The sequence below is a fragment of the Nylanderia fulva genome, unplaced genomic scaffold, assembly GCF_048542155.1.
Source record: "Nylanderia fulva isolate GAGA-0341 unplaced genomic scaffold, ASM4854215v1 Scaffold3, whole genome shotgun sequence".
NCBI lineage: Eukaryota > Metazoa > Arthropoda > Insecta > Hymenoptera > Formicidae > Nylanderia > Nylanderia fulva.
The window spans coordinates 294360-308480 of NW_028190368.1; the positions used below are offsets into that span (position 1 = coordinate 294360).

General features: G+C 41.1%; 1 protein-coding gene across 4 annotated transcripts in view; it reads right to left on the reverse strand.

The window, feature by feature from the left end:
• The window catches only part of LOC114933676 (uncharacterized), a 33655-nt gene that overhangs the window by 1825 nt on the left and 17709 nt on the right, over positions 1 to 14121 (reverse strand). For all 4 annotated transcript variants that reach the window (XM_085484260.1, XM_085484257.1, XM_085484259.1 and 1 more), the window contains 7 exons: positions 11005 to 11149; positions 5314 to 5741; positions 3852 to 4401; positions 3231 to 3474; positions 2703 to 2971; positions 765 to 2549; positions 61 to 518 (listed from right to left, as the gene is read on the reverse strand). In XM_085484260.1, coding sequence (XP_085340386.1) covers positions 61 to 518; positions 765 to 2549; positions 2703 to 2971; positions 3231 to 3474; positions 3852 to 4401; positions 5314 to 5741; positions 11005 to 11110 — 3840 coding nt within the window. In that variant the 5' untranslated portion in view covers positions 11111 to 11149. The remainder of the gene's footprint in view (positions 1 to 60; positions 519 to 764; positions 2550 to 2702; positions 2972 to 3230; positions 3475 to 3851; positions 4402 to 5313; positions 5742 to 11004; positions 11150 to 14121) is intronic.

Sequence of the window (14121 nt, forward strand, 5' to 3'; positions counted from 1 at the left end):
GATAAACTCTAAACTAGTGCAGCTGAAAAGAACAGACCCCTAAGATATCGCGATAAGTACCTTTTTACGATAGAGCATCAGCAGAATAACGAGGCTGCTAATAATGAAGGCGCTTCCTGCCGCAAGCACGAGCGTGGCCGTTTGATAGACCGGCGTTTCCACTTGCGTGAGAATCTCGCGTTGCTCCAACGCAACGATCCGACTCTGCATCGCCACGGGAGTGGAGCGATGCATGAAGCGCGAGGTCGTCGCGTCCGCGGAAGAACCCAGCATAGATAGCTGCTGGATCCGCGTGAGTTCCTCCAGATGAAACGCCACGTCTACCTTATTCGCGCCGACAATCTCGAAACTCAGCATCGCCGAATCTTGATTGATGTCCACTCGCACGCCTTTCCGAAGTATTGCGCCGAGCTCGTGTAGAAAGTCCTCGGCCTTTTCGGCGAATCGTGCCTCATCTGCGGCGAGGAATCGACCGGGGAAACGCAACGTCACCTCGACGGCCTCGACCGGCGTGGGCACTAAAATTATTTATAATTAATATATAATAATTACAATTATATATAATATATATATAGTTCAACAATTTTTATATACATGTATAAACTCCATATTTTATTCTAGCTATCTCTATATATTCTATATTTATATTTATATTTTTAAGAGGAAATTTTATTATAAGAGGATATTTGTAACGATAAAATTTTAATTGAAATTTAAATATTTTAATTGAAAAAGGTAAAAAGAGATCTCTTTTCTATACTTACGGCAAATGCTTGTTCCCTTGAAAAACGGCTCGGAGCCGATCAGCTGATTACCAGCTTCGTCGACGCACCAGCAAGTATCACCGGCGCATTGAGTGGGCTCGAATCTACCCTGCGGATCGCATATTATCGGCACGTGATTCTTGTCTTTCATCGCCTGACACCTCGTCCCGAGCATCTTTCCCGCTCGCCGCTCGTCCATCTCCAAGTCCAGCAAAGTGTTCTCCATGATTGCCTGAATCTCACGATCTACTTCCTGCGGTCCTCTACCGCCTCGTCTGGCTTGCCGGAAATTACATTTTGGCTCGGCGCCCCTGATGAGCGAACCCTTGATCGGCTGACCCTTACGATTGACGCACCAGCAGACACCGACGTGCTCCAAACATTGCACCGGTTCCCACGTACCGCTGTCGGGATTGCACTTGGGCAAGAACGTGGGTTGCTTCAGCCTCTGAGACCTCTTCAGGTTCTTTTCGCGCAGCCTCTCGCATTGCGATAACACGGGACACACGGTGTCGCATACCAGCTTGCTGGAGAAGTCGTTGTGGCCCAAAGTGCACTCGTGCTTTTGTCGACACTCGTTACGTTCAGGATCGAAGAACCACCTCTCGGTTTCGTTGAAGCCTGCGCTCGGGTTGCACGGTACTCGCCTGGATGGTTCAAAGCACACCTCCCGCGGTTTCGGACAACATACCGCATACTCATCCAGGGGCGATAGCTCGCACTTGTGCGTCGTCGGACAATGGTGACCGTGAGGGCCGCAAGTAGCGATCGAGCCGTTCAGCTCGAGTAACGGCGAACCGTTCGGGCACGGATTATCCTTCTTCGGCAGGCAAACGGGCACGGGAGGACACGGCGGCGCGCTACACGCTACCTCGACCATTCTGCACGCCTCGTTCTCGCCGCGACATGTCACGCTGCGACACGGATCGCGGCACGAGCACGTCGGACAGCCGGTGTCCGCGTCCAGTTCAAAGCCGTCCGGACAATCGAGCTTGCAGTCGATATCCGGGCATCTAGAAGGCGTATCGCATCCCGGCTTGGTTCCTTCGAGAACTCTGGTGCCCGCTGTTTCCTTGCCCTCCTGGTCCACGCACCAGCACACGCCATTGTGACACTGAAACGGCTCGAATGCGCCGTTTGTGTCGCATCTGGGTATGTAGATCCTCCTAGCGGGCTCGCCCGATTCCCTGGCGGCGTGTTCGGCGACCGCGCGGGCGTGCTGACAGGCCGTGGCCATGACAGGGGCTACGCACTGCGTGCCGCAGCCGGTCGAGCAACACTTGTCTCCGGACGAGCACTCCTGATCATTGCTGCACTGCAGCTCGCAGCTCGACGAGCTCGGCACGAGGTACGGGCACTGTCCCGGCTTGGTCGTCAAGCAGGCTGGTACCGCTGGACAGTACTGATCCGGACCGCAATTCACGTCGATCATCGTGCAGGTCTCTTGCGGCTCGCAAACGACGTCGCGGCAGGGCTCGTGGCAACGACATTGCTCGCAACCGGCCGCGTCCACCTCGTAGCCGTACGGACAGATCAGGTTGCAATAGAGGTGCTTGCAGATTCGCGTGAGCTCTTTGATGGCGTTACAATCGGCCAAGGCGGTGGAGTCCACTCCGGTCTTCAGGATCACCCCGCGATGGTTTACGCAGTTGCAATCCGTGCTGTTGCGACATTGTAGAGATTTGAAGCTGCCATCCTTCTCGCACTGAGGCGCCGGAATCGCCAGAGACATTCCTTCCCTTGTACCCTCCATGCGATCGTTGAAATCTCGCAGATACTCGCACACTAAATTTTCGGGTGAAAAAGAAACATTTTTTTCGTAAAAAAAATTTAAAGGAAAATTTAACAAAAAAGGTAAGTTATTCTCGATGAGATTTTTCAATTATAATATATTTAAATATTTATATAACTCTCAAATTTACAACTCTATATATTTACTTGTAGGTGCCTTGGCCAGGCTTGGGGCTTTCAGGCAGCAGACCGACTGACCGGCTTCCGGTACCACCGTGCACTTGTAATCGTCGGGACAAGTTTCGTTAGCGGAACAAGTCGCGGCATTTCCATCCCGATCGATCAGCGGCGTGCCAAAGAGACAAGGACTCTTGTAGGTCTTTCTAGGTTTACATTCCGGTTTCGTTGGACAGAGAAAATCTGGACAGCCGTCTTCCCGCTTTAGAGTACATTCTTGTCCTTCGGGGCAAGGAAATCTGTAAGAATATTAATTTAATTAAGCGATCGATTCATCCTCCATCGTTCGGACAATACATCTTTTTATTTATTTTCTGTCATTCTTTTTCCTTTTGGAGTATAGTTTTCTCTTAATAAATTTTTAAAACAATTTAATAATTCTCTCTTTAAGATTTTTGCAAGAAGAGCTTTTCCAATATTTTCAGAGAAAATATTAGTTGCGGTTTGCTCGCGAGTAAAGGAGATTAATCTACGCCGCTGTACCGTAACGATACCCACCCTTCGCACGGATCGTCGCATTCGCAAGTCGGGCAACCGAAGACATCCGTTTTGAAGCCGTACTGGCAAACCTGAGCGCACTGTTGAGGGGTGCAAGACGCCGGAAGCGAGCGCGCCTTGCTTATCGATCTACAGTCAATCTTCTCGGAGGGACCCATGGAGCCAGATATCTTTCTACCCTCGTCGTCCACGCACCAGCAAACAAGACCGTTCCTTGAGCACTGCCTCGTCTCGAAACCTCCATCTATAAAATTTTTTTTTTAAATTTATATTTTTTTATTTCATATTTTATATCGTAATAAAGAGTTTATATATATTTTTTTATATACACTACTAAGCAGAAACATGCATACGTTTTCTGCGTATGAAGGCTCAAGATTATAAAGAAGTTAACAAACTCGCGCAGTTACTAATCAACAAGTTTCGAATCATAAATTCTCTCTATTAACGGTACATGCAACTTCCCTCCAATGCAGCCTTCAACGTGTGTCGAAGAGGGAGGTCATACAAACTACTTGGGCAAAGTTTCAGATCGTCAATGAACTCGTTAATGGACGCGAATGCTCGATCGTTTCTCCCGATCGATGCGAGATATGCATAAGGTGTGCTCGTCCGTCTCACCTTCCGTACACTGCGGAACGTAACCGCGACCCTGGCGCTCGGAGACGCTGAGCATCTCGGCGAGCATGCGATCGCGATGGCACACGCTGAGGCCCCGGGGTATCGCGCAGACGTTGCCGCCGCAACGCTCGCTGCCGCAACACTTTTGGGGCCCAGGACACTCGAGGTCGTAGCGGCAGCTGGGGCCGCAAGGAGCGCCCAAGTCCTCCGCCGGACAGGAGCCGGCTCGCTGCAGGTTCACGCTGGAAGGACAGCAGACCCCGTATTCCTGGCCGGCCTCCACCAGGCAGCTGTACATCGGCGGACAGGTCGGCTTGCCGGGCGTGTCACCGCAGAGGAACGGCCGCGGCGAATCGGTGATCTGCAACGGCTCACCAGCCGGACAGATCGTCGACAGGGACTTGGCCTTCCGACAGCTGGGCAGCGGAGGACACGGCGGCCGAGCGCAACTCATCTCGATCAGCTCGCATGTCTGTCCGCTCCCTGGACAGGTAACGCCGCGACATGGATCCCGACACTCGCACTTGGGACATCCGGTATGCTCGTTGATCTATACGAATCGAATTTTTCATTTTAAATATAGTTGAAGTGTAGTAGATCGAATATAGGACAGGGGCTTTTTTCTATATAAAAAATGTGTTTTTTTTTTTTTTTTTTTTTTTTAATAAGAATACTTATAAGGAGAACAATTTAAGATGTAACTTTAAATACATGCTTCCATTTTTTTTATAAGTTTTCGTTTTATAAAAACAAAAATTTTTTAATGTTTCACAGACGATTTCTAGCTGGTACATATATGTTGTTTATAAAAAGAGGAGTTGTTCGGTAATGTAAAGCAGATATTTTAAAATACTATCAACTTACATATTTACACTAAAACATTGCTCATAACAAGTAACGATGTATAATAAATACAACAATGAAATACAATCTCGAAAATGTATAGTTTTACATATGAAAAATACGTCGAATATCTCGATTTACAGTGATGCAGTCTAAATTTGCAAAATATTACTTTAAATAATATGTAAAAGAGATATTTGTTTTATTTGCTAATAAAATAAAAATGGATAGCATATATTTTAACAATTAGCTGAAGATAAAGTAAAGAAGTGATATCATCTAGAATTATTAATTATCTATAGGTATTTTTATTTATTAACACAGAAACCATTGCTCGAAACAAATAAATATAAAAAACAGTCTCTGCGCACAATAGAAAAAATATTAGAAATTAATATATTTAACATATTATTTTACATCAGAGTTCTTTTCGATTTGTTAATTATTTCAAAACAATTCTTATTCCTAAATATTTAATATTTACTCCTAATGTTTTCTCTATTGCGCGCAGGGCATTAATACTCGAGAAGAAAATTTCTCGAAATAAAAATACAACGTTTCCGGATTTACATCTCGTAAATAAGCGTACGGTTTGACATGTGGCGAATACTCGAAATACCTCGAATCCCAATGGGCAAAGCATGCGACAGCTGTGAGCCGGACAGACGCGAGGCTTGTCGCAGTCGATGGCATCCTTGTCGAGGGACCTGGTGCCGGGAATTTCGGCGCCGATCGCGTCGACGCACCAGCAGACCTGGCCTTCCGGCTCGCACTGTATCCTCTCGAACTCGCCGGTGACGTTGTCGCATCGCGGGACGAACTGCGACGGGCCCTCGGCCCGCGACCGCCTCACGGCTGCCAGGGCCAGTTGCTCGCATCCGGTCAGCTGGCCCGCGACGCACCGGAAGCCGCACGCAGTCCTGCAGCACCGTTCCTCCGGCGCGTTCCTCTGACACTGGAAGTCATTCTCGCAGGCCGGCGCTCGCGACGGACACACGTTCTGCTCCTCGAAGGACGGACATCGACCGAAGACCTTCGGCGATGACTCTGTACATGCAAATCGTGTTTACGTCATTTGCACATCCAAATATACACGAAGACAATTTTTCTGCTATATTCTATACCGCAAAATTCACTACAAATAAGAGGAAAATTTATTTTATAGATAAGATAAAGATGTGATTTCGTTTTAAATATATTTAGATACAAAGTAAAAGTATGTATGACGATTCGTCTAGCTATAACTTCTGTAAATAAATATTATTTTTAAGATCGCTTATGGCTTATATAAGCATAGTTATAAAAAATGTGAATTAGAAAAGAGATATAAAAATATATACTTTTATTCATAAGTTTTATCGTTTACTGCTAACTGTATTTTTATGTGTTATAGCTCTCTAAATTATCTTAACATTATTCTAGATTGTTTAGTAAAAATAATGTTTTACATATTTTTATTGACTACAATATATCAAGATAAGATGACGTCAAAACTGCTTTATTTAGATGATCATCTATATTTTTTAGATAACAGTAAACACTGACTGTGTGTTAAAATTATTATAAACGATTAAGCTGGATTGAAAATATATATTTTCTGTATTGTAAAATTTATATAAAATATTTTTTTATGTTTATCACTTTTTTGGCATCTATTCTACTAAAACACTTGAAGAATCATAAGATTTTAGTAAAATTAATCAAACATTTTATATCTTATTGTAGTAGATATTAATATTTCTTATTGTGGTAAATATTAATCAGAGAACCTCTTACAAAATTCTTCCAATATTATATATATTATTTCACAATTATCATGAATTTCTGAATAAATTCTAAGAGAAAATACTCTCTGCGTAGAATTCGAGGATTATTAATTTGATTTGGGACAAAACATGACATATATATCCATATCTTACGAGACTCACATCGCATAGAAAGGAAGTTTCAATGGAAAACTTCTATTATCGAATCGCCTATACTATATTATTTAAATTATATTAATTAATTTTTAATTTAGAAGGAACCTAATTACCGACTTTAAATTATTGAGCAGCATGTTGACAGACTTTTTAGCTCATCTTTTTGCGCATAAAATCTTGGAGCATAGTCGCAAGGATATATCAATGTTTAATGAGGCGACGTTGTTACGGATTAATAAGTTCTACAAGCGGGAGCGCGCTCTTAATAGGTCACCGCGCGAAATAAAGTGCTTTCTCGGACGAGAAGCCGAGGCGAGGCCGAGACGTCGTTTTCGAGCACGCTCGGGCTTAAAGTGTAGCACAACGATGATAATGATAATAATAATAATAAAAATAGCCGGAGTCGAGACGGCGTTATAACGGTTCCTCGGCATCCTACTGCCACACTTACTACTATACTTACTCATCGCCTATCGTCCTATGAGCGCATTTCCAGGCGGTACCTCAAAGGAGAGAGAGAGAGAGAGGAAAACGGAATGAACGAGAACGCGAAAACAAACTGTTAGATACTCGAAAAATATGAGGAAACGTGAGATTCGATCGAGAGAACGGTCGATCGATTTTTATTATTTTTTTTAAGATTTTTTAAATTAATTTATCAAAACTCTCTTTCCTTTCCTATCGTTAACTACCCTTCGTAGCATATGCACAGAAAAAAGACGTGTAATGTGTGCATATATTATACATACATATTATATATGCACATCTGAAAAAACCAATTTATCTTTTTGCAATTTGTATATGAAACTTATTGGTATGCTATGGTTTTTGAGGTCGCTGAATCTGAATATCAGAATTTCAATATTGGATCAAAATTTAAAAAAAAAAATGGAAATAAATTGTTACAAAAATGAGTATATCAAAAATTATGGAAATCGCTAAGTCAAAATATATCTGAATTTGATTATTCTATAAATGACAGATCAAAACATCGCATAAAAATAATAATTTATTTAAAAATATTGCATCAATATACATTGGTATTTTAGATCCATCATTTTGAATTAAAATTCTGTCATATCGATATAAAAATTATTATGGAAATCTAAGAAACTTTTTTCACACATTGGTGGCACGAAAATCCCATTTTTGTCACACGGCGAAAGAAATATAAACAGGAATAATATCATGAGGGTCCGCAGGATTTTTTCCAGAAAGGGTATAATTAAATTTTTTTATTTCTAATTTTTCTTTTGTGCTCAATTTTTTTAAATTTAATTTTTTTGTTATTTCCATTTTTTATATATTAAATATCCAAATAAATTCCAGTGTTTATTCAAAAAGAAAGCGAATGCTTAATTTTTCGATCGATTCCAAGGGGACAAATGCTCCCTCAGCGGACGTCCGTGTATACTATATAAATAGATAAATAAATATGTATAAGATATCGCAATAAAAATGTGTGCGGAATATACAACGCAACGAAACATGCAAATTTATAAGTTTCAACTGCGAGAATTAAGCTCTTGCGTTAATTTATGCCCGACTCGGTGGGAGTTTACCGCGTTCCGTTACGTGGCACATATTAATGTATACGCAGAGAGTATACGCGGTGATGCACGTTCGCATGACAAATGAAGAAAGTGCCCGGGTCCGGGTACACGAAAAGAAAATCCGCTCGAGCGGATATTCCGTTTAGGCGCACCTGGCGAAAGTCCCCGAGGCAGATAGGTATGCATATACGCAGTCACGAGGTGTACCTTTTCCTCTATATACGTATATGTATACGTGCAGGTCGCGTGTCAAGCGGTCGTTTGCCGCGCCTTTTCACAATGAAGCGTGGCTTGGAACAACGTTTCGTAAGAATAAAGAAAAAATCAAGTCGAGTGAAAATATAGTCGCAAAAAATAGGCGAGAGACTCCGAGATGTCATCCGAAACTGTCGCGTTGGAGAATTTCTTTATTTTGGTTCCTCTCCAAAGCTTTTACCTGCGATTCGCACAAGCGCGTATAATTGAATCCTGCACTTTCGCGAATTGCGTTTTGTCTCTTATTCTTTCGAAATTTCGAAAAGTGTATAAATGGAATTATTATGTGCCTCGCAGTCGAGGCAGTGTTTTTTCCTCTGTATACACATATACCTTCGATTCTCTCATTCCTCTCTGTTGAAAAAAAAAAGAGAAAAAAAAGATATGAAAAGGGAGAAGGAAAAAGATAAGCGAGATGAGACATTCGAGGAAGAACGAGAAGGAAAGACCAGGGGATGCCTTTACGGCGCGGGAGAAATTCAATTTGTTATTGCCTGTGGCATGCAAATCGGGCTGCCCTCGATATTTGAAAAGGCCTGCATCCTGCTGTAACACATCGGGATGGGATCGATTGCCGGAATGCAGAAGGGGACCAGAGGAGCCTAACCAGCAATTTCGTTCCGCGATTACCGTCTCGTTAGGTATGCTATTTAATTCGCCGATCGCGCGATATAGATCAATGAACAGAGTCGAGTTCAATTCGTTATCGATTACTCGACGATGCGTTTACGCGCAATTCATATACGGTATAATTTCGCATATCGCACCTAGACTCTCTGCACTGGTATATCCTCCCCATTTCACAACGTAAACGACATAATGGAAAATTAATTTCATCTCGTTTCGGGCATTTAATTGTTTATCTCGCAAACACAAATCTATACATAAATAAAAAATCCCAGGTTAATTATTACGAGGGTGTTTGAGAAAGTAATAGCAAATTAAATTTGTTGAGATACGTAATTCAATTAAAGACACAAATGATATGTCATTTTTTAATCATTCTCCTTTTCGATATATTTCTTACCTCGTTATGCACCAATTTTATTATTCCATTAGAGAAAAATTTTTGATCGTGCCAAGAATGTACCATGTCTTTGATCTTCCAGCATCTCCCATATAGCCCTGACCTTGCTCCCTCTGATTATTATACGCGTTTTTGAACCTCTGAAGAACGCTTTGACAGGACGAAAATTTAGAAATGATGACGAAGCGGAAAAAAGCGGTGCATTATTGGCTGAAGGATGAAAAGTAGAATAATTATGTAGAAAAACGACATATCATTTGTATCTCTAATCGAATTACACATCTCCAAATATTTAATTGCTGTTACTCCGTGAAACACCCTCGTCTTTATATTATAGAAAAGAGAGATAGTTACGCATCTTGCGCGTAAAGGGGTTGTACGGGATCAAGTTCAAAGGGATTAAACTCAGAATAGGAATGATATATAGATATATAATATATTCAACGTGAAACGTGAGTACAGACCGCAGAGATCGTCGCTCCTATCTCTCTCGCGCAATATCTAATTTTGCATCCAATGCTTTTCGAGCAAACGGTCATTTATGAAGGGTCGTTTTCCGGTTCGCTTCGGTAAGCGGGAGGAATTGCGAGGATAGAGAAGGAGAGAGGAAATTTGCCGTCGAGAGCGATCTCAAACAGAATCCGCCAATTCCCCTAGAGGAACATATGTCGCGAATGTGTGCGCGACGGAGCGGTTGGTTGGTTGGTTCGCGCAACATCAAGTACGAATCACGACTGTTCGGCTTCCGAAATCCGCTCACGTCTATCCATGGCGCATTACATGCAAATGCACGTTCGAGAAAGAGGGAGTTTTTCTTTCTCGCCGCGCTTTTTCGAATCTTCGACCTGGCCTTCTATCATAGTCGGTGTCGAATATGCATGCAAGACAACCCGCTGCTGACTCCGGTTTTGCAGAGATTTTGCACGACGCCGAGAATGATATATGAATGGTGTGCTGGGCAAAAAATAATGAAATCGCTAAACCTAAAAAAAAAAAATAGCTGGCGCGACATAAATTGCTGGCTTAAACAGGAAGGAATATATTACGTGCTGTCCAAATGCGTCTGATTAAACCGGGAAAGAGAATGTCCATAAAAAATTAGAGTTTGATATAATTTTACTGATGTTTCGCTCTTTCGAGTCTTTCGTTATTGATTTTGTGTTATGACACTTCCAAATACGTAAAACAATAACTCCAACTTGCAATCAAAATTTTATCGCAGCACAGTAATTCACATAATCATGATCGGGAAAAAAATAATAATGATGACAGGATTACATCTTGACAAAATCGAAAAGGAAAAAGAAATTTTCCGGGATTATCAAACTATTACTTTTTATCCGTAAACCTTCCTTCTTCTCAAACAGAGTCAAAGAAATGGAAATGTCGATCCATTCTCGTAAGACACTGCATCGGAGAAGATTACTCGAGTTCTTTTTTAAATATGATATTAGAGATCCGTCCGTTAGCGCTCGCGGAGACGTCAAACCGCCGAGCGGTAAATAATGAAACGCCGAAAAAAGAGAAAAAAAGCTAGAAGACAGAGAACGTACCTGCTACGGTGATCGATGACGACAGGGAGAGAACGAGCAGAAGGCAGGTCGACGACACCCACACAACGGCGCAGGCAAGCCCACCGTTGCAGAAATCACGGCGCATCCTCAGCGCATCAAGTAATTTTTGAGCCAGCCGCTATATCTGCAACAACACAAGTTGCGCAAAGTCCTGATTAAAACGAGGGTCGCGAATAATCGATGAGAACGCTAATTACGAACGAGGCTAATGCCCCATTTACACTTAAGAATAATCCTACTTGTGGCGTATATTTCAGAAAGTAGTATAAACGATCAAAAATCATCCTGAAGTTGGTTTTTAATCGTAAATTTGTTCGATTGGAACGATTGAAAATCATCTTCAGTATGGTTTTTCATCGTTTATCGTCATTCATTATGCCCTATCTACACATTGCAATATTGCAAATTCACTGCAAAATGTTGCTACATCATTGCTGTTGAATTGCAGCAATGTTAAAATGTCCGCTTTTTGGAAGATTGCAACAAAATATTACAACAATATTGCAATATGTTATGAGTTTGCAATAATGCTTGTTATTGCAACCATAAACTAATGTTGCATATACAGGCACATTGCACATATATAAATGTAAATAAATCATTAATGAAAATACGTTGTAGTTAATTTATATATATTACAATATATAAATTATAGAATTTGGATTACATGCAATATTTCCGAAATATTAATGTCATGTTGCTACAAGAGTGCTGGAATTTTGTGCACTTATATCTCTGCAATGTCTTTATAATGTTGCATTGCAACTTGCAACATTGCAACGTTGCTGCAATATAATTGCAATAATCTGTGCTGTATGGGTAAGGATAATCCAACTTGTGGCTTTCCAGTGAGTATAGTCTAAAGGATCAAAAATCATCCTGAAGTTGGTTTTTAATCGTAAATTTGTTCGATTGGAACGATTGAAAATCATCTTCAGTATGGTTTTTGATCGTTTATCGTCATTCATTATGCCCTATCTACACTTAAGGATAATCCAACTTGTGGCTTTCCAGTGAGTATAGTCTAAAGGATCAAAAACCATACTGAAGTTGGTTTTTAATCGTTTATCGTCATTCATTATACCCTAGCTACACCTATAATCCTACTTGTTGCTTATTCCAGGGAGTAGTATAAATGATCAAAAACCATTCTGAAGTTGGTTTTCAATCGTAAATTTTTTTTCATTGGCCCGATTAAAAACCAACTTCAGTAGGGTTTTTGATCGTTTACAGTACTCCCTGAAATAAGTTACAAGTAGGATTATCCTTAGGTGTAGATAGGGCATAAGACCCGCATTATTATGAAGGATCAGGAACTCGTGCTTTGACATAGGACGCCAGGGTCCTTAATAAACCGGCCGGATAAAGATAAAGTCCGTCGACTTTTCTTCCCGAGTGCACCATTTTCCCTGTCCTCCTCCCTGCTAGTATCGAGTGTAAAGTCGCTTCTTTCGCAGTCTCATCGCGAGTCAGTGCTCTCTCCTTTAAGCCGCAGGAATAACAATGGGAGTTATGTCTCCTTATTCGTTATGCCGCGGGGAATATTCTAATGCGCTCTCTCCTACGTTATTCATGAGCCAAAGTCGACTTTAGATCTACGAATTGTCAGACCGTTTTCGTTCTTTCTCTTCTTCCCTACCCTTCTTCTTCTTATTCTTTTTACGTCTCGTTACAAGCTCGGCTGCGATGTACCCGCTTCTTTTCATCGCCGCGATTATCCGGCCGCGCCCATTGTAATCATCTCGAGATGTTTCTCGGGAGAGTTCGTAATTAGGAATAAAAAAAAAGAAAAGGAAAAGAAGACACGATTATATTATAATGATCGGCATTTTATCGATGGTATTACTGGAATTAATGCAGTTGCACTGCCAGAGCATATTGACTGATACAAATTATAATTGCATCGATTTAAAAAAATATATGTCACTGGTAAGAATATTTTCACGAGATTAAGAAATAATTATTTTAAGAAATAAGATTCAAATCTTTATAAAAAAAAATATGTATATTATTTATACAATTAATGGTGTCAGATAAAATATATCTTTGGCAAATAAATCATTCAAACATTTAATTTTGACACATCTTAAGTGTTTCATTTTCGGTAATCCACTTGCGAGTGAAAAATTCAAGAGAACAGAAATCTAGATTTGTAATTTTAAATATGTACATAAATGTTTGTTTTACTTATTCAACATTTCTTTCGTATTACACGAGACAGAATAGAATTATACAAAATTATATTTGGAATTTTGTCGCGGGTTATAGATCGTTTAAAGTGAAGCCCTAAAATCTCTCTCTCTCTCTCTCTCTCTCTCTCTCACCTCCCCATGGATCCTCCCTCTTTAATGCACCTTACTACGTGATTCATACGGCGATGGCAGGCGAAGCTGTTCGACAGTGAAATTACCGGCGCGATGCGGCGGTTACATCCTTTGGGAAACCTTCGAATTTAGGGTGTAGCCTGACGACATGAATAATGCAAGGATGGTAGAGCAGTCATGCCACGTCGGTGCATGATGGTAATTACACAGAGCAATCGCGTCGAGATTACGCTTATTGGCATTAGCCTGTTGTCGGCTGTCGGCCGAGACGTGATTTCTACGTAACGCGATGCGGTTCTGACAGATTTCTCTATCTCGGAAACCCCAACGTTCCCTCCACAGAGAGAACGTTCCCTATAGAGGCCTGTGAACCCGAGAGATAGCGTTCGATTCTATCTCTATCAGTGTATTAGTTCAATCTATACAGAATGCCCCGTACTGAATCATTCATAATTATAGATTCCCGACGTCATTTGGGGACGATTTCTCCTCAGCAAAATCTTTTTTACATGTTCTATTTTTTATCATCGTGTATATTTGTAACTAACAATAAATCTTAAATTAAAATTTTATCAAAGTAAACTCTAAACTGAAATTAATTGAAAAATGTGATTTTGCACCGAGAGAATTTTCAGAATTTATTCAGAAAACCGTAGCGGGACAATATGGTATTGGAAGAATTTATTAGAGTTTCTCTGATTAATTTTTACCACGATAAAAAATATTAATATCCACAATAAAATATGTTCGATAAATTTTACTATGTATGTAT